Source organism: Asterias rubens, chromosome 3, assembly GCF_902459465.1.
Source record: "Asterias rubens chromosome 3, eAstRub1.3, whole genome shotgun sequence".
NCBI classification, from domain to species: domain Eukaryota; kingdom Metazoa; phylum Echinodermata; class Asteroidea; order Forcipulatida; family Asteriidae; genus Asterias; species Asterias rubens.
The window spans coordinates 13,941,740-13,968,879 of NC_047064.1; the positions used below are offsets into that span (position 1 = coordinate 13,941,740).

The 27,140-nt window shown below is 40.4% G+C and overlaps 2 protein-coding genes across 4 annotated transcripts in view; one reads left to right on the forward strand and one right to left on the reverse strand.

Moving 5' to 3' along the window:
- On the reverse strand, nt 1-19,671 carry LOC117287778 (ralA-binding protein 1-like). 3 transcript variants are annotated; one of them, XM_033768297.1, is made up of 15 exons: nt 19,305-19,389; nt 18,636-18,664; nt 14,571-14,697; nt 13,584-13,825; nt 13,155-13,274; nt 12,062-12,265; nt 10,619-10,737; nt 9,849-9,979; nt 9,172-9,234; nt 8,175-8,256; nt 7,868-7,924; nt 6,651-7,125; nt 5,347-5,564; nt 1,202-1,273; nt 1-687 (listed from the first exon to the last, which is right to left on the reverse strand). In XM_033768297.1, the coding sequence occupies exons 3-15, from the start codon at nt 14,600-14,602 to the stop codon at nt 286-288; spliced, it is 2,217 nt and encodes a 738-aa protein (XP_033624188.1). In that variant the 5' UTR covers nt 14,603-14,697; nt 18,636-18,664; nt 19,305-19,389; the 3' UTR covers nt 1-285. The 3 variants fall into 3 exon arrangements, with proteins under 3 accessions (XP_033624188.1, XP_033624187.1, XP_033624190.1); XM_033768296.1 differs by lacking the exon at nt 18,636-18,664 and having other exon boundaries at nt 19,305-19,671; XM_033768299.1 differs by lacking the exons at nt 18,636-18,664; nt 19,305-19,389 and adding an exon at nt 15,594-15,623.
- Nucleotides 19,672-19,731: 60 nt separating this feature from the next.
- Nucleotides 19,732-27,140, forward strand: part of LOC117288091 (centrosomal protein of 152 kDa-like) — a 52,331-nt gene continuing 44,922 nt past the window's right edge. Inside the window, exons 1-2 of the mRNA XM_033768790.1 lie at nt 19,732-19,800; nt 24,128-24,262. Coding sequence (XP_033624681.1) covers nt 24,167-24,262 — 96 coding nt within the window. The 5' untranslated portion in view covers nt 19,732-19,800; nt 24,128-24,166. The remainder of the gene's footprint in view (nt 19,801-24,127; nt 24,263-27,140) is intronic.

A 27,140-nucleotide genomic window follows, 5' to 3' on the forward strand; every position in this document is an offset into this window, starting at 1 on the left:
TTACGATACAACCTGGGAAGCAGCAGCCAGGGGATCACCTTAAGGGGATGCAACTTTTTGTTTCAGATATCAATAAAAACCACAAGGACAACTGACTGGTAAAAATTTACCCAGTCAGTTTCCCTTGTGGTTTATATTGGTCTTTTTTTAACAACCTGTCTGTAGCTTGGGTTTTAAGTTCCATCAGTGAGTTTGAAATGGTGTGCTTTCAGGTCATGGTTTGATAAAGACATGTGTGTATACTTGAACAGCGATGATCTGGTACTCCAAACCACTGTTGTATCTTCAAACAGATGTCTCCCGTTCCAATCTCTTCCCTTTTGCTGCATCCAACGTCTTCTTCTCCCCATTCTGTCCTTTTACACTTTCCAAATCTGGCCCCAAATGCCACTCGGCATCACGAGCCACCACCATTGGTCCAGCTACGTTGGGATTACTCTTTGATTTCCGTCGACCTCGTTTGACCTCTCCAGAGCTCAGAACGACCTCGGGGTCCGATTCGACCTCTCGCTCCTCGCGGACGAATGCTCGCAGCTCTTTCTCTCGGGCTTGGACATCTTTTACGGACTGAATACTAGATGGTTCCATTTCATAGTAGGGATGCTGTCGTAGTTTGATTTGAACTTTGACCTCGACACATGCTTCTCTCTCATTGTGGATATCATGGCTGAGCTGAGTATTCTTGCGCTGAAGATGAGATTTATACAAAGCATGAAATAATTAGTGAAGGTATGAATCAACAAACAAAAACTCCATGAACCAGGCACAGTTCCATAAATTTTATTTAGGGGTAATAGATGTCCAATGGGAGACTTTCTGGGACGATAGAGGGCAGCAGACTTACCGGGTAAATCCATTGTTCTCAGAATTATGCGCATGTTCAGAACTACGTAAACAATGGAAATTTACCCGGTATGTCTGCTGCCACCTAGCGTTGGAAAGTCTCCTATTTGCATCGGGGATAAAGAATATTCATTTTGGTTTTTACCCATATACACCGATGTGTGTTCGCACTCTATACTCTGTACTTACCCGAGTTCTATGAAAAAAATCACAGGCATGTTACTCGGGTGGGATTCAAACCCACAACCTTTGCAATACAGAGCAGTGTCATACCAGCTAGACCACCGAGATTGCCCGGTGGCTAGAGGCAGTTTAGAAAACATACATTTGTTTTACAATAAATCTTTTGCAGACGAACCTCTAGTTCTTGGTTTTCTCGTATGAGTCTATTCAGGATAGTCTGGAGCTCCCGGTCATCATCTTCATCATCCTGAGGTTGACCAGTGTTAAGGAGAAACGTAGGATGTCATGTCTAAGAGCATCAAACTCGAGTTCTGGTGGTTAAGTCATCACAGTGTGGGTTCGGGTTCCGGTCATGACATTTGCAAGAAACTTTACCATAATTGCTTCTCTTCACCCAGGGGTATAAATGGGTACCTGCGAGGGTACAGGTGTATGAAAAAGCTTTTGGAGCGCCACGGCAGCTCAGGGCTATATACTCCCCAGGGAGCTGGGAAAGATGAAAGAAATGTTAGTGGCCAAATGACCAGGGCACTAATGGAACGCGCATTGAGACGATTATTGTGAAATGCGCTATATAAGAACTTGTTATTATTATCCATTTCGCCTTACTTTTCCCATGACTCATAGTAAGGTGGGAGATCGTTCATCCACTGTTACAGCAGCTAAAGAGTGGAATGAACTTCCCTCCTATATTAAATCTGCTCAATCAGTGAATGTGTTTAAAAAGGTTCTCAGAACATACCTCTTTCCTAATTGATTTCCTATTGTTGTTATGTTTGTATGATGTTTAATATATTGCTCTTTCTATTGTAAAAGCTGTGATATGGTTTTACCATGAATAGCGTACCTAAATGCATAATAATAATAATAATATCATAATAATTATGTCAGGCTCTATGAGAATGAGTCTCTTGTTGCACAGCCCAAGTCCTGGTACATGTATCTTCTCAGTTTCTCAGCTCAAATCAATGTGACCAAACTGAGGCTTGACTGAAAACATAGTCCGGTCTCTTTTCAATTAAATGAAAACCAGTGATAACAACTGCTACTGCATAGGGGATACTTGTCAAAGAAGGTTAATAATAACAATTTTTTTTATAGCGTATTATACACCATGTCTCAAAGCGATTCCAACATTATTACCCCTGATCACTGGGCCTTTTCATTTCTTAAACCATCTCAGCGCCCCGGGGAATTTTACAGCCTATGCTTCCAAATATGTGGCGCACTAAGCTAAACCAACCACCAGAACCACAAGGTACCCATTTACCCCTGGTTGGAGAGAAGCAATTACAGTTAAGTGTCTTGCTCAGGGACACAAGTGTCACGACCGGAGATCGAACCCACACTCTGCTGAACAGAAAACAGCAGAGCCTCAGTTTGGTGCTCTTAACCGCCCGGCCACAGTGTCTTGCTCAGGGACACAAGTGTCACGACCGGGGATCGAACCCAAACTCTGCAGAACAGAAACAGCAGAGCTTGAGTTTGGCACTCTTAATTGCTCGGCCACAGTGTCTTGCTCAGGGACATAAGTGTCACGACCGGGGATCGAACCCAAACTCTGCAGAACAGAAACAGCAGAGCTTGAGTTTGGCACTCTTAATCGCTCGGCCACAGTGTCTTGCTCAGGGACATAAGTGTGACAACCGGGGATCGAACACAAACTCTGCAGAACAGAAACAGCAGAGCTTGAGTTTGGCACTCTTAATTGCTCGGCCACAGTGTCTTGCTCAGGGACATAAGTGTCACGACCGGGGATCGAACCCAAACTCTGCAGAACAGAAACAGCAGAGCTTGAGTTTGGCACTCTTAATCGCTCGGCCACAGTGTCTTGCTCAGGGACATAAGTGTGACAACCGGGATCGAACCCAAACTCTGCAGAACAGAAACAGCAGAGCTTGAGTTTGGCACTCTTAATCGCTCGGCCACAGTGTCTTGCTCAGGGACATAAGTGTGACAACCGGGGATCGAACCCAAACTCTGCAGAACAGAAACAGCAGAGCTTGAGTTTGGCACTCTTAATTGCTCGGCCACAGTGTCTTGCTCAGGGACATAAGTGTCACGACCGGGGATCGAACCCAAACTCTGCAGAACAGAAACAGCAGAGCTTGAGTTTGGCACTCTTAATTGCTCGGCCACAGTGTCTTGCTCAGGGACATAAGTGTCACGACCGGGGATCAAACCCAAACTCTGCAGAACAGAAACAGCAGAGCTTGAGTTTGGCACTCTTAGTCGCTCGGCGACAGTGTCTTGCTCAGGGACATAAGTGTCACGACCGGGGATCAAACCCAAACTCTGCAGAACAGAAACAGCAGAGCTTGAGTTTGGCACTCTTAGTCGCTCGGCGACAGTGTCTTGCTCAGGGACATAAGTGTCACGACCGGGGATCAAACCCAAACTCTGCAGAACAGAAACAGCAGAGCTTGAGTTTGGCACTCTTAATCGCTCGGCCACAGTGTCTTGCTCAGGGACATAAGTGTGACAACCGGGGATCGAACCCAAACTCTGCAGAACAGAAACAGCAGAGCTTGAGTTTGGCACTCTTAATCGCTCGGCCACAGTGTCTTGCTCAGGGACATAAGTGTGACAACCGGGGATCGAACCCAAACTCTGCAGAACAGAAACATCAGAGCTTGAGTTTGGCACTCTTAATTGCTCGGCCACAGTGTCTTGCTCAGGGACATAAGTGTCACAACCGGGGATCGAACCCAAACTCTGCAGAACAGAAACAGCAGAGCTTGAGTTTGGCACTCTTAATTGCTCGGCCACAGTGTCTTGCTCAGGGACATAAGTGTGACAACCGGGGATCGAACCCAAACTCTGCAGAACAGAAACAGCAGAGCTTGAGTTCGGTGCTCTAAACCGCTCGGCCACAGTGTCTTGCTCAGGGACATAAGTGTCACAACCGGGGATCGAACCCAAACTCTGCAGAACAGAAACAGCAGAGCTTGAGTTTGGCACTCTTAATCGCTCGGCCACAGTGTCTTGCTCAGGGACATAAGTTTCACAACCGGGGATCGAACCCAAACTCTGCAGAACAGAAACAGCAGAGCTTGAGTTTGGCACTCTTAATTGCTCGGCCACAGTGTCTTGCTCAGGGACATAAGTGTCACAACCGGGGATCGAACCCAAACTCTGCTGAACAGAAAACAGCAGAGCCTCAGTTTGGTGCTCTAAACCGCCCGGCCACAGTGTCTTGCTCAGGGACACAAGTGTCACAACCGGGGATCGAACCCAAACTCTGCAGAACAGAAACAGCAGAGCTTGAGTTTGGCACTCTTAATCGCTCGGCCACAGTGTCTTGCTCAGGGACACAAGTGTCACGACCGGGGATCGAACCCAAACTCTGCAGAACAGAAACAGCAGAGCTTGAGTTTGGCACTCTTAATCGCTCGGCCACAGTGTCTTGCTCAGGGACATAAGTGTCACAACCGGGGATCGAACCCAAACTCTGCAGAACAGAAACAGCAGAGCTTGAGTTTGGCACTCTTAATCGCTCGGCCACAGTGTCTTGCTCAGGGACATAAGTGTCACAACCGGGGATCGAACCCAAACTCTGCAGAACAGAAACAGCAGAGCTTGAGTTTGGCACTCTTAATTGCTCGGCCACAGTGTCTTGCTCAGGGACATAAGTGTCACGACCGGGGATCGAACCCAAACTCTGCAGAACAGAAACAGCAGAGCTTGAGTTTGGCACTCTTAATCGCTCGGCCACAGTGTCTTGCTCAGGGACATAAGTGTCACAACCGGGGATCGAACCCAAACTCTGCAGAACAGAAACAGCAGAGCTTGAGTTCGGTGCTCTAAACCGCTCGGCCACAGTGTCTTGCTCAGGGACATAAGTGTCACGACTGGGGATCGAACCCAAACTCTGCAGAACAGAAACAGCAGAGCTTGAGTTCGGTGCTCTAAACCGCTCGGCCACAGTGTCTTGCTCAGGGACATAAGTGTCACGACTGGGGATCGAACCCAAACTCTGCAGAACAGAAACAGCAGAGCTTGAGTTCGGTGCTCTAAACCGCTCGGCCACAGTGTCTTGCTCAGGGACATAAGTGTCACAACCGGGGATCGAACCCAAACTCTGCAGAACAGAAACAGCAGAGCTTGAGTTTGGCACTCTTAATCGCTCGGCCAGTGTCTTGCTCAGGGACATAAGTGTCACAACCAGACCCACACCCTGCTGAACAGAAACAGCAGAGCTTGAGTTTGGTAACCGCTTGGCCATAACACCCCATGTATCCTTTTGAAATTTGGCGCTATATAAATCAAGTTACTACTAATAGTATTCATATTCTTATTATCTGAGGAGATAAAGGATACACTATCAGTGCTGCTATCCGATGACATGAGGCTATCCGTACTGTCCATTGGGTAGGTGCGACAATGGTGAGTGTGTGCCTCACAGATCTCCGCTTTCAACCTCAGTACCTCCTGTCGCTCAGCCTCAACTCGCTTTAATAACTCGTTGCGTATGGATTGAAGCTCCTCCTGTTCAGCCATTACCTCAGCTTGAGACAACAGCAACAGACGGATCATCTCTGATGAAAGACCAGACAAGATCACAATCAATTTTATCTGTCAATTTATTCATTGTTCAATCCTTGTTTTTCTTAGTTTTGGGTTTGAACAAAGAACTGGAGTGGGACTTGAACCAATGACCTCAAACTGAGCCATCCGTCTCCCTATAAAGCCCGGTTCATACCTCATGCAAATGTGAATTTGACGTCACAACCCCTCTTTCGCAACGATATTCGCAAGTGAGTTGAGTTGAGTTAAACTGCTGCGAATTTTTCGTTGCAAATTATTGACGTCAACATTCGTATCGCATTCACATTCGCAGAAAGTATGAAACGGGCTTAAGTCAATATCTTTGTTCAGGGGTGCCAGTCAGAACTGTTAGCTGCAGTGTGGCCAGGGATAGCTGCAGTGTGGCCAGGGATAGCTGCAGTGTGGCCAGGGATAGCTGCAGTGTGGCCAGGGATAGCTGCAGTGTGGCCAGGGATAGCTGCAGTGTGGCCAGGGATAGCTGCAGTGTGGCCAGGGATAGCTGCAGTGTGGCCAGGGATAGCTGCAGTGTGGCCAGGGATCACACTCAAGTATACAATACAACCTGGAAAAACGGCAGCCAGGGGACGCAACTTTTTAATGTCAAATATCAAGTAATAAACCACTCAGGGAAACTGACTGGGTATATCAAGGTATTTCTTGTTTGTGTTATGAACATTCCATTTGTGCATTTGGCCACTTTGCTTATACATGTATTCAATACAATACAACAGTGGCTTCTTACACTTGTGTATAGTGCACATTTCCGTCACTCAGTGACGATCAAGGCGCTTCAACATTCAGTATTTTTCGACCTGGGCCCAATTTCCTAGAGCTGCTAAGCGCAAAAATTTGCCTAGCATGAAATTTTTCTTCCTTGATTAAACCAGGATTACCAACAAACTTTTCATTTTATTGCATATTGCTTGATACTGGTATTCAGCTGTTATTTGTCTAACCTGAAAATCATGTGGAAATTTGGTTGGTAATCCTGTTTTTATCAAGGAAGAAATTTCATGCTAAGCAATTTTTTGTGCTTAAGCAGCTCTATGAAATTGTGCACAGGTATGTGGGCCTACCTAGATCTTCCTCATCCTGTTTCTTAGCTTCAGCATCCTCCAAGAAGACGGATTCATCCTCATCCTCCTTGCCCTCATCTTCCTTGACTTTCTTGGTCTCTACCGCATCTTTCTCTTTTTCCTTTATCTCAACCACAACCTTGGGAATGTCTTGAGTGTTGTCAACTGTCGCAACCTCCTCCTCATCAACTTGCTGAACATCTAATGGAGTCTTAGGTGCCTGTCTCTTCTTAGGTGTCCTTTCCAGTGACTCCTTGTCAGGATCCCTGACTTCTTGAGAAGCAGCACCTTTTTCTTTTACTTCTACGTCTTTATCTTGGGTTTTTGGTTTGTCCTCTTCTTTAGTAATCTTTGTCTCTTTGTCTTTATCAATTTCTTTTTGTTTTTCTTTTTCTCTCTCCTTTCCCTTTTCCCGCTCCTTCTCTTTTTCAATGGCAGCAATTCTTGTTTCCGAAATGCGTCGACTCACTCGCAACTGGAGGGAAACAACGTATACATTTTAATAAGCTGTACAAAAAAGACTTTAAACAAACATTTGTCAACGGAAAATTATCAACTACATGAATTATTTGTCAACTTGTGATTTAAGTAGGATTTTAAACTGTGAGTGGTGGGAGTATAATCAAGTGAGGCTTGTGGTAGCGCCATGTGTAAATCCTGTTATAATAGTTACAAGGTTGGACACTTGTTGTTATAAGTTGAAACACAATGGTTTAATGAGTAACTGTAGAACTGGTTGTGTGACATCCACTGGGCTTACTAGCATATGAATAAACATGAGTCTAGACTTGTACAAGTCCTAATGAGTAACTGTAGAACTGGTTGTGTGACATATACTGGGCTTACTAGCATATGAATAAACATGAGTCTAGACTTGTACAAGTCCTTCGTAAGTATTATCACAACAAATCCCTTTTGAGTAGTGTTGGTTCTGAAAAGAGCTTGTGGTTGACAACTCATTGTTTTGGCTAGTGTGCTCTGATCGTCTTCAGGAGAATGCTGGACTCTGTTGCTGGATGCTGCTTTTAGTACCTGCCTAGGAGGTTAACTGTGATTGGGCTTGGCTCAATGATGCGTGAAAGGCAAAAACAGGATCAGCTGGGTTGTGATATATATTCCACATTGTATAACTGTTCTCAGCCAAAAAGTATTGTCTACACTAACAAGGCTCAAGGTGTAATACAGGAACTTTAAGATTTTAAGAGAACGTTTCTTACTTTTCTCTTGAGCTGGGTGACTATTCGCTGCACTTCCCAAAGGTGTTCTTCAGTCAACTGTAAACAAATTTGAATACAAAAACGCAATATAAACTCATGAGACAAATGAATGCATTATAATTAGCATGAGACACAGACAGTGTCTCAGATGTGTAATGTTTTTAATTTGTTTCTTCTGCAATAAGTCAATTAGTAGAGTGCATATTCAAAATGTTCATGTTGCTAAGGTTTCCATGAATATTAATTATTAGTAGAGTGTTTATTTAAAATGTTGCTGCTGTCAAGGTTACCATGAATATTCAAATACCTTATCAGCCAATCCCCTGTTGAGTTCCTCGTGCATCTTAGCCAAGATGGCCTCCTGTCGCATCAACTCATCCTCCAAAGCACTTGTAGAAATAAATAACAACAAAGTTTCAATGTGTATTTGGTTTGCGCCAACACACCCAGTGTAAACATCTATCTCTGTGTCTTACTATATATTATACTGCCAAGGAGTTGATTTTTATGGAACTCAGGAGAGCTCTCAGTTCTCAAAATGTACTGCATGCCCTGCTTAATAACTACTACCTGGGCAGAAGGTAGCAAATCGGCCAGGACTAATACTTTTGCTTAGTGAATCGACTTCTCGTTAACGTCACATTCACTGAGTGAGCTTTTAATTGGTCTCAACCTTACAACTAGCTTGCTCTAATCCTTGTCAGGAGACCAGGCCAGCCTTCGATTTCACAAAACTCTTCCTAACTAATCTTAGGACTTAGGACGAGTCCCAACCCTGCCCTGTAGCATGCACACCTTAAGATTAATCCTAAGTTAGGACTAGTTAAGAGTCCTAACGCTTTGTGAAATCGATGGCCCCTGTGCCCCTGGTTTTGGCCTTGGTGCCCTTAAAGCCTGGTTCATACTTCCCGCGAATGCGAATGCGATATGAATGTTGACGTCACAAATTCGCAACAAATTATTCGCAGCAGTTCAACTTTGCTCAACTACTTGCGAATATTGCTGCGAAAAGAGGGTTGTGATGTCAAATTCAGCTAAAAACCGGGCTTAAAAAGATTCCAATTGACTTTAAGATTTTCCATTGAAAGTGACCTCCAAAATGAAAATGGCCTTGCCCATTCAACATGTTCAACGACAAAATTCCAAGCCTGGGAGACTGCAGAGTGTGAGACATGTTCGCCTCCATATCGATTTCAGCAAAAACTGATTTAATGAAAAGTTCTTTTTGTGTCTATATTTAATTCAATTAAGCAATAAAGTCAAAACTGATACATGTATGACATGATATGTTTGAAGGAACTCACTCTGTGTTTTCTGGAAGCTCAAGCCGATCTTTAGTCTGGTTCCATCGTAGTGGTTGCGGACACCTTCAACCACACATTAAAAACAACATTAGTTTAAACATGTGCTTTTTAATGACTTGAACTGTAAGATTTCTTTTATCAAAAGTAAAAGACCACTGCTTGAGCCCATTTCTACAGGTGAATCAAATTGTTCATCCATTTATTACTTGGCATTTTTCAGTCTTGGTAATTGAGATGATTCTAGTTTTTATTTTTTATAAACCCTGTTTCAGCCCTAGGAGTAGGCGGCAACAATCCTCTGGAAAAAAATAATTGTAGCCCACACCTTGAAGTGGCCTTCAGGCCTTGTGTGTCTGGCGACTTGCATAAAAAAAGGGGGGAAAAAACCTGGGGACAGTGGTGCTATCAATAGACCGTATTGAATAATCCCTTTGTTGCTATGAAAGTCGCCATATTGTAGGGATGCTGTATTTTGTCCAAACACGAACATCAATGAAGCACACAACACGCAGCATTCCTGGTTTGATTTTTATGGCTTACGCACGCACACATACACGCTCACAGCTGCCATGTTAGAGGGCAGGTATTTGAATGATATCGTCATATGCGATACGGTCTATAGTTATGGAAGAGCATATTCTGTTGAGTTTAACAGGTGTTAATTTGAGTTGACTTACTTCTTGATCTGTACACCTTTGAATAGTGTATTCCAGTTGGTAAAGAGAAGGTTGAGGACTCGGTGACTAATGTGGAGTGTTGGACACATCACAATGGAGATGTTTTGAATTGTCATCTTAGTCTCTGCCTCCTGCAAAAACAACAGAGGGGGTAAATAGTTTGGCAGCACACATGTATGAGATCAAAACTCATTCAGCTGTGATCCCATCCAAAGGACGAAGCAATGTTTAAGTGCCTTGCTTAAGGAAACAAGTGTCACGGCACGGGATTCGAACCCACACTCTGCTGATCAGAAACACCAGAGTTTGAATTCGGTAATCTTAACCCCTCGGCCACGACACTTCCATTGGGCCTGTAAGACCAGTGCCTGTCTTAATCCTTGTGGATAAAGACAGGGGACCAGTCTAGCTACCATTATAATTAATAATTAATAATAATAATTTGGGGGGCTAATCGTCCTTACTCACAGCTTGAGCTGAATTGCGAAGGACGCGGCTGCAACATGTTCGAGAAGCAGGCATGCAAGGGCGCACTCAGCTGCCAGCCACATCAACCCATTATGACCACGGAGCACAGCCAAGATCGAAAGTGTTTGATTTTTTCCTGAGGGAGGAAAACCAGATAGTCTGGAAAACCCTCGTGGCACAGCAGAGAACCAACGCACAACTCAACTCACATATGGCCCCAACCGGGAATCGAACCGGGGTCACCTTGGTGAGAGGCGAGCCCTTTACGCACAAGCCAACCGTGCCACCCTAATTATACTTACATTGTTAAGGACGTGAGCGAGATGGACCACCATCCAAGACAGTAGTGTAAAGTTACATTTAGGCAAGACTTGAAGCATACGATTAAACTGGGCTACTCTGGTCTTCACATCAGCAATGGCTGGATGGTAGGGAAAACATCAGTTAACATATGAGAAAATGCTCATGGCATAACTTGATCCAGAATGGTATGCAGTTTGCACTGGTGCATGGTACAACAAACTAAGCTTGTATCTACACAGACTGTTTAAAGTCACCTGGAAATAGAATTTTTATTTTTTCAAACATATTAGTATATGTTTAGGAACAATTGAACAATTGTTTGTAACGATTTACATGTTTAAAAAATAGATAAAGTTGTTTGGGGGGTTGACTCCGCCTACCCATTTTGTGACGTCAATCGAGGCAGAATTGCCTTGATAGGTAGAGTAAACACACGTGCAAAATACATTCAAGTCCAAGTCGTGAGTTTGTACGTTTCGAAAAAAGTTTTTTCTTGCATTTTTCTGGCAATGCCGACCAAGTGTATTGCTGCTGGATGCAGCAAAACAACTAAAGATGGGGTCAGTCTGCATGGCTGGTCAGACTCACAAGAGCAATAGTGCCTAGTGGTCCGGTCCGGCGTCTTTTTCAGCGCTGTGCAGCATTTTCTCTTCAAATATCGCGCCTCGATTGACGTCACGAACAGCGCCCTCTCGGGTCGGGGCCTACTCGTAAATTTTTAAATAAGGTAAGAACACATTTTTTAGAACCTTAGTTATCTGTTTATTCACATGCCACTCATCAAAACACATATAATAGTGACAATAGCTTTATTTTGACAAAATACCACTTCCAGGTGACTTTAATAATAATAGTGGCTTCTTATATAACGCTCATATGGGTGACGCTCATATCGGTGACGCTCAGTCACTCGGTGACGCTCAAAGTGCTTCAAACAATATTTCCCTGCAAGGTATGTGGGACTACGTTTGAATTATGAGATCTACTTCTTTAACATAGCACCATGTAATTTTTTATAAGATGATGGGGTGCAATATGCAGCCAATCAAACCAGGAACACCGGGGCGAACCCCTATTTTGATAAGTGCACTGTTTTTTTTTAACGTATGTTACACAACACACGGGACCAAGAGCTTTCTGTCCAATCTGAAGGGCGAAGCATCATGGTCAAGTTTCTTCTTGCTTAAAGATACAGGTGTCAAGACTGGGACCCGAACCCACACTCTGCTGATTAAAAACACCAGAGATTGAGTCTGGTGCTCTTAACTGCTAGGTCACAACACTCCTGTTTGAAAGAGTATCCCTATTTCAGAAAGTTAATACTCCTTGAAACAAACTTTGTACAACAAAAAAAAGAAGGGAAAAAAATCAACTTAATAAAATGTGCTGTACTGCACCACTGCTTGTAACTGGAGTTACTGGATTCACCTCATTCCACTAACCTGCTGTTTCTTCAAGTTTAGGAGCGAGAGTCTTGGTGAGAATAGGCTCAGGCAGCTCTCTAAGGTACTGCTTGAGGAGACTTGCTACGTTGTTTGGATCTTGACTACTTAGATCCACCTCTTCATTGCGATTGTATCGGCCCTTCAGCAGCTCCACCTTGGACTTAACCCCAGACAAACGATAAATACCAGCAACACTTAGACCTAGCAAGGGAATTTAAGTGAGACGTATAAGAGTTATAGCCATGGCTAAGGGGATCTGAAAAGTTGTAAACAACTAGGAACTCCAGTTAAGAGGGGCCGCTAAACAACAAAAAACTTGTATAATTAATACTGGTTTGTACACTGAAATTACTGAGGTTCTTGATATTCAAAAAAGCTTTCCCATTTCAAAAGGTGTTTCTGTTTATTTTTCTACTTTTGTCTTTGATCATAAACACGTTTCTTCTTAGCATACAGTGGTACTTCCTTCACATTCTTCAACAATGACCTACAAGGCAGTGGACACTATTGGTAGTTACTCAAAATAATTATTATCATAAAACCTTTCTCGATTACGAGTAATGGGGATAGGATGATGGTATAAAACATTCTGAGAAACAGCTCCCTCTGAAGTGCCATAGTTTTCGAGAAAGAAGTAATTTTCCACAAATTTGATTTTGAGACCTCAAGTTTAAAATTTGAGGTCCCGAAATCAAGCATCTGAAAGCACACAACTTCGTGTAACCATGGTGCGACAAGGGTGTTTTTTTCTTTCATTAATATCTCGCAACTTCGACAACTGATTGAGCTAAAACTTTCACAGATTTGTTTTTTGATGCATGTGTTGAGATACACAAACTGTGAAGATCAGCCTTTGACAATTACCAATAGTGTCCAGTGTCTTTAAGGTTGACTTTCAAACTAACCTTGGAAAAGGTAAAGTTATTATTTTGATTATTTCGAAATCCGAAGTAAACAACTTTCACCTCGTGCCAAATAAAGCTAGGATGTGAATCAAGTTTCAATGTTAACAATGTCCTACATGTATACCCAACATTATCCCCAGAAATGTTTTTGAAATTTTGAGCTCATGAACACAAGTTCTTCTTACCCTGATCTTCAATAAAGTCAACGCATTCTCGTACTATCTTTGGTAATTCAATCCCATCGTACATCTTGGTATGTTCTACAGCCTCGGCTAAGGGGATACCGAAGACAGGCTTTACTTCCACTGAAACAAAACACATGATTTGTATGAAAAGTAAAGTTTTAAGTGAAGTAGTTTGTTTTCATTCAGCTACAAACCCTCGGGATGGATTTTCACAAAGAGTTAAGACTAGTCTTTCTTGAGTATGACAAGTTACTCGTCCTAACTTAGGACTAGACCTTAAGTTTTTAAAATCTCCCAGGACTAGTCCTAAGTTAGGAATAGTCCTAACTCTTTGTGAAATCGACCCCTCCAATCTTTTGGATTGTTCCCACTCAATGATCTTCATTTGATGATAAAAAAAGATAAAGTTCTTTTCTTGCTGCTTCTTACCAGGTTTAGGAGACGGCACATTGCTGATGGTGTGTGCCTTCTTACGAGCAAACTTTTCTCTCTCTTTGCTCCTTGTCCTTTCCTTCTTGGCCTCTCGCTCTCTGCTCTTGCTCCGTTTCTTCTCCGCTTTCATCATCTCTTTCTCTTTCTGTTTCTCGTCTACTACCGGCTCTTTTTCCTTGTGTTTCTCCTTTGGAGTCTTGACCTTACGAGAGCGGAAGATACTCCGCTTTCTCTTGCCCCTAAAGAAGATTTAAAAAGAAATAATTACCATTCCATGTGACAACACAAAAATGTATCTCACAAATTTAGTTTAATATTTTATATGGAAAGGTTTGCGGTAACACCATGTAATGACTATCCCTAAATGAGTTGGGGTGGTTCTGAAAAGTAAACGGAGTAGGCTGGGATGCTTGCTAGTTGCTGCAAACCTAGACTTTTAGACAAGCTGTTATTAAGCTGTCGCGGTGATAGCGTTGTAACTCTGTCTGCGATTCTTGAGACACTGACGATGTTCTTGCAAGACTGCTGGCCCCGCGAGACTCCTGCTCTTGCAACTATGGTAGATCAGTCAAGGAGCCAGCAGCCTCGCACGAAAGCAGTGATCTCACAAGAGCAGTCTTCGACCACGGAAGGGGCTTCAGAGTGCATTACGCTATCACGACATTAACAACTTGTCTACTGCAAACCAGAAACTATCATTAAATAGAAACTCTTAAAAAGAATTCTGTGTTATATAATTAATTAGATACCATTTTGATGGTACCATTCTCAATAGAGAGGGATTTCTTGTTCAACAGACACAACCACCGTGACGGTAGGACCAATCCTCAACTCTAATGATACTCCAAACAACATGGGTTGACCTGCTACTGGGAACATACAGTGTATGCGCATGACATTGCTCTAACTGAATTCAATGTTTCTATAATTTCTAGTAGCATAACCTTTGACCTTTCCCTATTGACCTTTGACCTTTCCCTATACCTCTCATCTTCATCATCAGAGTACACCTCCATTGGCTCAAATGACTTGTAGCCTCGTTCCTTGTCTTTCTTCTTGTCTTTCTTCTTGTCTTTGCTTTTGAAGAGTTCCCTATCGCTACATTCAGAATCTATGACGGACAGGAAAGTGAAGAGTAGTCAGTCACAAGGTCAAAGAGCAATGAATCACTGAAACAAGATACTTGAAATATGTGTAGTATAATACAGGCCTGGAAATTCTAGTAAAGAGTTAAAGGCAATGGACACTATTGGTAATTACTCAAAATAATTTTTAGCATAAAACCTTACTTGGTAACAAGTAATGGGGAGAGGTTGTTACAAGTATAAAACATTGTGAGAAACGGCTCCCTCTGAAGTGGCGTAGTTTTCAAAAAAGAAGCAATTTTCCACGAATTTGGTTTCAAGACCTCAGAATTAGATTTTGAGGTCTCAAAATCAAGCATCTGAAAGCACACAACTTCGTGTGACAAGGGTGTTTTTTTCATTCATTATTATCTCGCAACTTTGACCAATCGAGCTCGAATTTTCACAGGTTTGTTATTTTATGCCTATGTTGAGATACACCAAGTGAAAAGACAGGGCCCAATTTCATGGCTCTGCTTACCATAAGCACAGAATCGGCGCTTACGGAAGCAGGGAATTCTGTGCTTACGGCAAGCGTACTTCACGGGTTAGCAGCGAATTTGCACGTAAGCGGGGAATCGCGATCGTAAGCGCAGAATTCGGAGGTAAGCAGAGCCATGGAATTGGACCCTGGTCTTTGCCAAATTACCAATAGTGTCTCTAAAGCCAACTGTTCATTTGACATTAACAATTTTAAACTCAGAATGTCTATGGGAACATTTTTATTGGGTACCGAGCCTTGGACCAGGGTAAAACCCATGAAATTCCAAGCCTGACTTATGCACCATTAATAAATAAAAAGTGAAATACAGATTAACGTGTAATTGTTTCTTCTACTGCATGAAGCTAAGAATGGAGAACTACAGTAGCTACTTGTACTTACACAACACTTGCTATGATATAAACATGAAGTACCAATTATGATTGATTAGAACTTTTAGAGGCTTGTGTGCTCCAATGACCCTGAAAGCTAGATCCATTGGGGGATAATGCTCCTGGTGGGTTCAACCATATTGGACAGGTTCCAAGTCAGACAAAATTTGGCGCCTTGTCCTCCAGATTGGGGGTAAGGCATGGTACTAACAACTCCACCCGCTCGAGGATTAAAGAGACACGTTGCCTTGGATCAGGCAAGCTGATCAATGAAAAGGGTTTGAAAACCAACTGTTATCAAATGCATAAAATGGTTGGAAAGATGTTTTACAAGTAGAATATAATGACCCACACAAAAGTGCCTTGAAATTGAACGATTTGCCTTATACCTTGCCAACAAACAAGGCACACCATTTTGTGGAGTCAAATTTTTTTACTCCATAAAATGGCCGACCGTGTTAGTCCACAAAATAAAAGGAAAACCATGCAATGACGAGGCATATTTGTTGTGGATCATCATATTCTACTTTTTAAACATCTTTCTAGCGGATGCATTTCATAACAAACAGTTTCAACCACTTTTCATAGACTAAGTCGCCCGCCCCAAGGCAAGGTGTCCCTTTAAGTGAGTAAGAAGTGCATCACACTTCAGATGGATCCAATTCCAACAATTTGGACATAAATGTACCAACATCCAAATCCAACCAATTGAGCCTCTGAATATAGTATGTATATTCCTCAAAATAAGTCACTGGAGCTGTTAGTGAAAATTATTGATTTGTTTTAACCCCACAAAACAGTGAGAAGACAGCAGTTTTAATGACTGAAGTGCATTATGTGGTTGTGCATTGAAGGTTTTTGTTACCATTAAAGTGATACCTCCACACACATTTATAAAATGTCTAATTAACTAAACATTTGGGTTTCCAGGCCCGGAATTTCATCTTTGAGAGGGCATGGTTATTTTCATTTTATTTTTCTATCCATGGGCACTTTTGATAGAATTGTTTTTACATAATATTTTATTTGAGACTTTTGAAGAAAGAACGTTTTTTGATTACCTGAGGAAATTCAGTCACTGTCTTTTAAAGGCAGTGGACACTATTGGTAATTACTCAAAATAATTAAAAGCATAAAACCTTTCTTGATTACGAGTAATGGGTGGAGGTTGACAATATAAATCATTGTGAGAAACGGCTCCCTCTGTAATGTAGTTTTTGAGAAAGACATAATTTTCCACGAATTTGATTTCGAGACCTCAGATTTAGAATTTGATGTCTTGAAATCAAGCATCTGAAAGCACACAACTTGGTGTGACAATGGGTGTTTTTTCTTTCATTATTATCTCGCAACTTCAAAGACCAATTGAGCTCAAATTTTCACAGGTTTGTTGTTTTATGCATATGTTGAGATGCACCAACTGTGATGGCTAGCCTTTGACAATTACCAATAGTGTCCAGTGTCTTTAAATAAGAGTTTCATTTTGAAATAACTTCAATTACAAGTGAGCATTATATGCAAATCACTGCCAAATACTGAGCCAGCAGCACACTAAAAGCTTTGCCATTTATAAAACAAAGACAGGATACTAGAAAAAAAACGGGCATACCCTGTCATGCCTAGTGCTTCTAACGAGTTCAAATTTCTGTCATATTTTCTGAAGTGCAGTTCCACACATAAGGCATTTCTTTGGCATGAAAGTATTGCATAGTGTGGTACACTGTACATGAAGTACATGATAGAAACAAAACTTGCTGCAGAGAGTGACTAAACACATAGACTACAAATTGGGTGTGTAAAGTTTGAGATAAAATTGACAGGAACTGTAACTTAGTCATGTATTATGGCAGATTGGCAGCTAAAAATCATGGAAATATCTACGCCCCATGTACCCATGGTCTAAACATGGTGGAAATGTTCACACTCTGTCGTGTCTGTAACAGTAATGTAGCCATATTGATTTTATTTTTTACCCATACACCAATGTATGTTAGCACTTCATACTCAGTACTTTACCAAGCTCTGCAAAGTGCGAACACAAAATCACAGAGCTCGGGAAAGTAACACACATCAGTGTTGGGTAAAAAACAAAAATTATTATTTTTTATCCCCGATGCAAATTTAATGTTTAAGACCATAAGGCTAGCTTTAAAGGAACATTACAGAATTGGTTGTTGCTAACAAACCGTTGCTGGCAGTGTAAGCACTTTATGTAATCCACCATATAGGCCTACATAAACTGACACACCTGTAGAAGTTTGATAGAGCGATCAGCCATCTGGGTCACGAGAGAACAGTGAAAAACCGATTATAAATTTTGCATTGCATCGATGCCAAAATAAAAATGAATAAACGCTCACTGAGCGGTAAACTCCAAATGCGTAGTTAGATTATTTATTTCTCATCAAATATGACATTTCAGACAGAACTATTTTAAGGGATGTTTTCTCCTATCATCATTAGACATGTCAGTTTTATGTAAATCTGTGGTCTTCATGATTTTTGTTTCTCACCAATTCTGTAATGTTCTTTTAAACCCTGCATGGCAGTGCATGGATTCTTGACTTGAATGCAGAGTCAACAATGAGATACTCTTATAATTAGTTACTGGTATCTATGCCACTAGGCACACATCCCATTGTACATAGTGCCCATCCTTGTTAGATTCCTTTATTTTCCCAGCAATTGAAGTCTTGCTTTTTAGTCAGAAAAATTATTTGAATGGGGAGAAAAAACAAGATGACTGCACCATGATAAATATCTCATAAAATATATTGAGTGCCGATCAATTAAGGGCTAAAACACCTGTTAATACTTGTTAGTTCCTCTGTCAAAGTTATAGAAGATTGAAGAAGTTGAAAATGGTTAAATTTAAAGACAGTCACTACATAATGAATGACTGACTATTTTTGACAGACTCAGCAGATTGTTGTACTTTAGAATAATGTATTTTGACCATCACCAAAAGCGCCACCTTAGTGGGAGAAATAGAAAAGCACACAGTCGCAAACAGAAAGCTCACACAAATCATTTGTTCAATGCCAAACTGTACCTTTTTACAATTTACAGAATATCAGAAACCTGTCAATAATGAAACAAAAAATGAAGAGAAAAAGCATGCTGAAAATGTATACAAATCTGTTGAAAACAGCCCTTTCTAAATATTTGTAACCTTTTTATCAGAGTTAAAACAGTAATAATGCCTTTATCAGGGGGTTAAATACTATAATCAGCAACAACTCAACTGTCTTAATCTTATCGAAAATACTCAAACAAAGCTATTCATGAATTATACCTGTATGTGATGGGGATACATTATAATCAACGCAGCCCAAAAGCTTAACTTTTTCAAAAATGAAAAAAAAAACAAAAAAAAACATTGGTATTAATATTATTGACAGTTTATCAATGTTTTCATCCTTTGACGAGGTTTTTTAATTTCACTCAACAAAAAGGAAATACAAGCATTATGAATGTATATTGAGTAGGGTGGGGAAAGCTTTAGGTGTACAGTACAGTACACAGGAAACTTCAGTTCTGGCTGGCTAACGGTCGTAAAACTTTCACCCATCAACGCTGATTTGAAAAACGTATAGCGTTAAGGAGGCCCTAAATATGAGACCCCTATGTTATGTATACAGTATAGGCTCAAGGTGAGCCTTTTAATTTTTTTTATAGTTTCTAGAAGTATACGAACAGACGAATGATCTGCAGATCTTACCCTGGCTGAACTCATCTTCATCCTGAATACTTCCAGAAAGACCAGGGAAATTTGCTTCATTGACTTGGTCTGGATCAAAACTCATTGTGTAGTCATGTCAATTTTTGCAGAAAAATAATTTACACAACCAATCAAAAATGGCCTTGGTTAATGTTACAACGTCAACGATCGAACAAGTCAATAGGTACAGATGTTTGTGTGATTTTCACCAAATTATACCACAAATTATCTAGCAAACGCGTAAAATACTAATATTTTAGTCCCTTTAACATCCATTTATCAAGCTCACAACTCGGTAACAGGCCTCAAAGATCACACTATTGACATGTTTTTCTGCAATAGAAAAATGCACTCATGGGCGTCGCCATCTTTTTTTGCAGTTGCATCCTGGGAGTTTAGCAATTGTGGGAAAAATCAAAATGGCGCACGACTCGAAACGTAAGGGCCGACAAACGCTTAGAAAGTTATGATTGATGGTTGATAAATCTCTTCCGTGGTGAGTGATGTTATATAAACAGAATTTCTATATTAAATATTAGGCTATATTTTTAATAAGATTAAAGTTGAAACGTTTTTCGGTCAGCCTGAAGTTTTATTAGACTGTTTTTGAGATCGTGATTTTGCTTTCCCGTGCGGCGTCGTCGTGCTTGCCGTGTGGTTCGCCGTTTGTATGTTGTGTGTATTTTCGGATCCGTATATCATAGTAGGGATGGCAACCAGAATTTCAATGTTTGTTCTATAGCTTTGAAATGTGGCTAGTATGAAAGAATTCAGTAAATGGAGTTATTTGGTGGTTGTTTGAAGAAAATCGGTCAAGGGGTTCCAGAGTTGTGGTTATTTAGTGTCAAGTTCAGAGTCGTGGTCGTTGCCTAGCAACTAAAGTAAACAACAAACAAACAAATAACAATTTTAATAAAATCCTAATTAACAAATTAGACTTTTTAGTTACACAAAACTGAAATATTCTGGTTCCAGGCAAAAAGTGTTATGAGAACTGAAGAAAAAAACCAATTTGATTGCGTGGATTTTGAATTAACAGACCTCAAAAATGGACTCAAAGTCCCCAGGGATTACTCAAAGTGCATATCTTGATCTTTCGTATAAACAAATAAACAATGAATAAACAACAGTTCTCAGAAGAGCATATCTCAAAAAGTAATTGACTGGCCACCTTCATTTTTGGACTAGGGGTAGAAAAGTGGGATGCATTTGAGGTTACTTAATGACAACTAAAAATTCCCATGAACTTAATTATTGTTATTTTTGAAAATATGCAAATTAGGCCTAATTACCCGTGTAATCTGACTCCCCGCTGAGATAAACAAACAGCGAATATACCTTGCATTTTCAAAAGTGCATATCTCTAAAAGGAAATCTCTAACCAGCTTCATATTTGGACAAGGGATAGAAAAGGGAGATGCCATTAAGGTTTTTAAACAACAATAACAAAATTCCCTTATCTAAATAATTTTTTTTCTTGTTCAAAATATGCAAATCATGCTAATTATCTGTATTTTGACACCTGCCAGATATAATGAATTAACTCGTGTTTTCAAAAGCGCATAGCTCAAAAAGTAAATATCTGATCACCTTCATTTTTGGACAAGGATTAGAAAAGTAAGATGCCTTTAAGGTTATTAAACAACAAAAACATAAAGAAGAGGTAAATAACACAACAAAGTTAATGTTAAATTCAACTTCTCAAAAGGTCAATATTTAAAATAATGTGAAAATTTCAAAAACACAGCTATATCAACATCATACATGAACACAACAGAGTAAATGTTAAAATGAACAACTTCTCAAAATGTAAAAAATGTCAAACAACAAAGATAAATAACAGAGTAAATGTTTAATTGAAAGATAACAATAAAACTTAATAATATTTAGTCAAAAATCAAGTAACAAAGCTAAGTTGCAGAATAAAATGTGTGAAATTGGAGATTAGAGTTTGCAATTTAAACTGCTGAATATGGATCACCGAAATCCGAAGAAAAAAAAACAATTTTGACGGACGAAAAACAAGTTCAATTTCTTTTTTACGAAAATAATGTGAATATTCTTTGTCAACAAACAAAAGTTCTCTCTAAAAAGTTCAAATTTCCCGCAAATATTCTGCACTTTGATCAATAAACACTTGCAATTCTCAATACACGTCCGCTCTTCACGAATGAATAATGGAGTGTAAACAAATATAAGACCCACGCGGCGCAGTAACTGCCATTTTGCAGCTTCATTGCGCAAGTCTGGTTTCGGCGCGATGACGTCACCATGTACACTGCGCTGTAGTGGGATTTATGAATGACTCTTTACGAGAGGTCAAAACTAGACATCTAGCTCTGTACACAACCTTGCAACCGAATAGCTACAGATTCTTGAGCGACCCCTCATGGAAAAGGCGCTGTAGCTGAAAACCGCCTCGTTCCTCAACTTAGCTACGGCCACCATTTTGTAGAATAGAACACGGTCTTTCGTTTGGTATGCGTCGCGATGGTGAGCTAAGTCGCGATCGTTAAAATCCCCTTCAACAAACATTTTAACATTGTTTCAATAGTTTAAGATTAATTATGGCAAAGTGGACTTAGCCATAATTAAAAAGCCTAACATCTAAGCTTCATTTTAAGGGGTATTTCGATATTTTTGGACGTATTTACGGCCGTACGACAGCCCAAAGAAAAACTTCATCACGCATGGCAATTCAGGGACAAGAAATGAACTGCGCGCTGACGGGGTGCGAATTAACGAAAAGTACGGATTTTTTCTTCTCTTTTCTCGGAAAGTAAATTTCTAATTATTCTAACATTTTGTCAAGTACTAGAAAACGAATTTCTCAAAAGTTTTACATTATTAACATACTTTTATTCTACACCATTTCGTAAAAAAAAATTTTTGGAACTGAAATATGACACCGTCGCAAATTAAAACTTCGTCAAATTGTTCGCCAGTCACGTGACCGGGCGACGTCCCTAATCATAGCAGAACCTCTTTTTGACTCTCTGAGTCTATGAGTAAGTGCAACACTGCACACACTTAATTACACAATCACCCACCTAACTAACATCACTAAAAAAGTAAAAGGTCAAAGCATCTATTGAGTTCCAGACAGACTACACACACAACACAACACAGAGTACAGACAGAAAAAAAAAAGAATGTCAGACAACTCGTCCGTCGGACAACTCGACGGTTCAGACAACTCGACGGTTCGGACAACTCAATGGTTCAGACAACTCCACTTTGCGGTCGCACTAAATACCGATAACTCACGACCCCTCACGACAACTCACAACAACAATTTTTAAATGCACTTTTAACGGTAGACGGAAAAGGAGACCCAGTAGAGGACCCTACGTCATCACCGTGATATGAATAAAACATTTAGGTCAGGTCATTCCCTAACCCTAACCCAACCCCTAACCCCCCAACCCTAACCCTAACCGTAAGCCTAACCCCAACCCTAACCCTAACACGCTTTGCCTCGATTTCGATTTGACATCTGACCCGACATCAAACATGAATTATGCATACCATGTTTTATTCACACGACCAAAGTCCATGACATACGTCCTCTACTGGGTCTCCTTTTCCGTCTACCACTTTTAACAGAACATTTGAAGTTGAACGTAATTCAACCGGTAAATATGTGCACAAGAGTCATTTGCATCTAAATCAATTTCAAACTGTTGAAAAAATTGTATTTTTAACTGTAAAAAAGGTGTTTTTTACCCCGAATTTAGTAACGAATGGAAATATTCGCCATGTTTTTGACGTACATGGACGATTCATTTGAGTTGTCATATTTGTTATAATATAAGCCTTGTATTAAAACAGCATTCTTTATGGCGGAACTTGTGTCAAAACAATGTCAGCAACTCTCAGAGTCTTATTTATTATTATTGATTAAGTTACTCATTTTAAAACTTACTGAATGTCTGTTGGGGTACATGTACGGCATCTGCTGGTCTTGTTTCATCGTTACCTGAAAGAAAAATTTATAAAATACAATCTTTCTTGAGTCAAAAAACAAACTGCCATTTTAAACAGGCAAGATGAGTGAGGGGGAGGGCTAGAGCACTTGTTTGACTTGGACTTTGAAGGCAGAGACGGACATCTTGCCATGTTCAAAAAGATTGATATCAAGTGTCTATATGAGTTTTATGTCATTGCTCAGTAGAATTGATTGAATGCTATTTCATCAGATGAAAGTCAACATTTGGACATACATGTAATATTTTTGCTAGATGTTACAGGTAATATTTCTTAATTATAATTCAATTAAAAACACACAAGATCACCAGACTTGTCCAGTCAAACGTTTACTGGCAAGACACCAAAACTACTGGCCCCATGCCTGCTGTGTTCAAGTGTTTGGGTGGCACGGTTGGCTTGTGCGTAAAGCGCTTGCCTCTCACCAAGGTGACCCCGGTTCGATTCCCGGACGGGGCCATATGTGAGTTGAGTTGTGCATTGGTTCTCTGCTGTGCCATGAGGGTTTTCCAGACTATCCAGTTTTCCTCCCTCTGGAAAAAATTAAACACTTTTGATCTTGGCTGTGCTCCGTGTTCATAATGGGTTGATGTGGCTGGCAGCTGAATGCACCCTTGCATGCCTGCTTCATGAACACGTTGAAGCCGCGTCCTTTGCAATTCAGCTCTAGCTGCGAGTAAGGATGATTAGCCCCCCAAATTATTATTATTATTATTATAATTTGAGCCCCGCTGATAATATTGTGAAACTGCTTTCTTTCAGTCTGCCAAACGTAGTTGTTCACAGCGAAGAAAACAGCAAATAGAACAATTTTTTTCTTGTCACTTTTTTTATAGAAATGGTTGTTTGAGTGAATTGAGTGACTAGAGCCCAGTATGAATCCGGGTACCAGTCTACACTTTGATGGAAAGGCACTTGAGGAACAGCAAGAGGCAGAGCTGAAACAAGATGACCTCAAGAGAGAACAGGAGGTAAGTTTTTTGCTAAAACGGAATGAGAGAGAGAGGAGTTTTGGCCCAGCTCCATAAACATTACCGCCAATCAACATGGCTGATTTTGCTGATCTGGCCAAAAGGCACTGTGGGGAAAGGGGGCTTTAAAGCCCACAGTGACTTTCGGCAATTGAGCACAATCAGTCAGGTGGAAAAATGGGATAAGGTCCATAGAATAATGTACCGCTATATGGTTTGCGGTGACACCATGTGTGTATCTACTTGGCAGTTAGATTTTGTTCTTAGAGCTAGCTTAATTCTACTACCGCGGAGTAGGTTGTTCGGGTGTTCGGGAGACTTCTCAGTTCTGAAAAGAACTGTTCTGCTTATATGGGCGGATGGTAAAGAAATAGGCTGGGACTACTACTTTAGCTTATAGGATCGTAATTATCTGTACTACCGTGAAGTCAGTTCTTGGGTTGGTCTCAATGTTTCGACTAGCTTGCTCTAGTCATCGTCAGGAGACTCTACCTTGCAAGTAGATACACACATGGTGTTACCACAAACCAAATACATATTGATACCTCACCATGCAATGCCTCAAGTCCTTAGCTATAGAATTGTCAAACAGATGTTCTTAATATTGCTCATAGACCTACATGTAATGTAGTAACTGGTAGCCTGTTTCTGCGAGGCAACAAAACTACATTCTGCATTACTGTTATTGTGAACTCCCCACAATTGTTTGGGGTCCCTCTGATTCTGGAATTATTGTTTAGTTCCAATTTTGTGGTCAGCCCAATACATATTACTCACATGATCAAAGTCACTGAGGCAGTTACTTAAGGGCTAGGCATATAATTATAAATTTTGGTTTTTACCCATACACCGATGTGTGTTAGCACTTTATACTCTGTACTTTCCCGAGTCCTGTGAACAAATATCACAGGCATGTTACTCGGGTGGGATTCGAACCCACGACCCTTGCAATTCTAGAGCAGTGTCTTGCCAACTAGACCACCGAGATTGCCCGGTAGCTAGAGGCAGTGCGAATCCTATGTTTTGGCAGCCTGTACCGCAACGATATAATAGATGTTTAATTTGCATCGGGGATATAATAGATATTAAATTTGCACCGCTAGACATATAGACTGGTTTTAGCAGTTAAACGCTGGGGATACCACTTTTAATTTCTCAAAATTTTTTCATCAACATTTCAAAAACTTCTTAAAGAGCACTGTGTAGGGATGTAGAGTAAGAAAATCAATTAAAATGCACTGTAAAATCCTAGGTCGACAGAAACTAAACAGTTTGTAACGGTTTAATTTGAAGGAAAGGTGAAGACATGGGACAGCCAAACAACATCAGAGTCCATTTCATGTGTGAGTGGTGTTCAGGGGTACGGTCTTAGCGCCCTCTTGTGTCCACTAAAGTTATGGCTTATAGATTTTTTCTCCCTAGTCATTTTTCTCCCAGGTAGTCATTTGTCTCCCTAGTAATTTTTCTCCCTATTTATTTTTCTTTATGGCTTTTTAAGCTTTGTCTATGATGCTTTACAGTGTACTATACGTTATGAATTAAATCTGTTTGTGAAACCCCAATTTATTATTTTGTTCAATGTATTCTGCTTTCTATTCATGCACTTTAGCTACACATATGAAAGAGTTTTGGTTATTATTGTCATCTAAGTTTGATCATATCTCTAAAACTTTCATATTTCTAATGGATTTCTATCAAGGGGGAGACAGGAGTTTTGAAGCTGTTTGACAAAAAAATATGTTGACCTTCAAAGTTCATCAATAAGATCCAATCATTTCATTGATGATTCTTAACAGTTTTATCCCCTTGTGGCTGAAAGCAGTTACCAGTTTTGCTAATCCTTGTATTTCCTCAGAAACAAGACTGTTTACATTTTTATATCAATTCATGACAATTTTCAAGGTTTTCCAATAAATGCAGTCAATACAAAGAAATAAGACTGTATTATAAACACACCCTGTTAGTGGTCAACCATGGGTCAACCAACCTTGTTCAAACTCCCCCACACACCCCTGAACAATCCAGGGGGTTCCTGGTAATGGGCCACTCTGTTAACCCACTCTTTTGGCTTCACATGCCTCAGTGCACATCAGCTCTGGCTAGTCTAATCTTCCACGAGACTAATCAATAAAACCATACATTTCTTCTTTTTTGTTGATGAAGGTCTCTGACCTTTGTTGCCTCAAGGATTTCTTTGTAAATTCATTATTTTTCAAATTGTCAACAACTTTTTCCTGAGAAACGGTGAGTATCTTGAGAAGTAAATCTTATACACTGGACCTATATAGTGCACACTATTCAGCAATGAAAATGAGATGTCGAAACCAAAAGATCTGAAAGTGTTTAAGTCATACATGTAGTTTTACAAGATGTTTAGTGACTAAGAACGTGTGTCAAAAGGTGTTGTCTTTTGTATTAAAACAGGTGAGGTTTGTGGTTGACACATCCCCATACTGATATAGCAAGCCTCACCTGATTTTACTGCCGCCATGCAAAGTTTCAAATCGTACTTGTCTTTTGTAATTGATAAAGAAATACTGAGTGCTCGACTTTGTTTATTCCTCCATGGTCTAATGATCTGTGATTACAGTACTCACTGACCAAAAGAAATAACTTACCTGGTTGCTTTGTGGCAGAAGATTGAGACAGCAAATAAAATAACATTTTCAAAATAACACAAAGCTTCAGTAGCAAGTTTTAAAATGAAAACATAAAGTTGCTTTAAAAATGTCTTTTGTCAAATTGCTAGAATTAAGGCTTTGGAACCATCAACTAAATAAGTTTTAAATATTTACAAAACGAATAGGAAGTTTGTTGTGAAAATTCAAAGGATTTCTCCACTAGGTAATCAGGAGCAATAGTTCCTATCACAATGTGT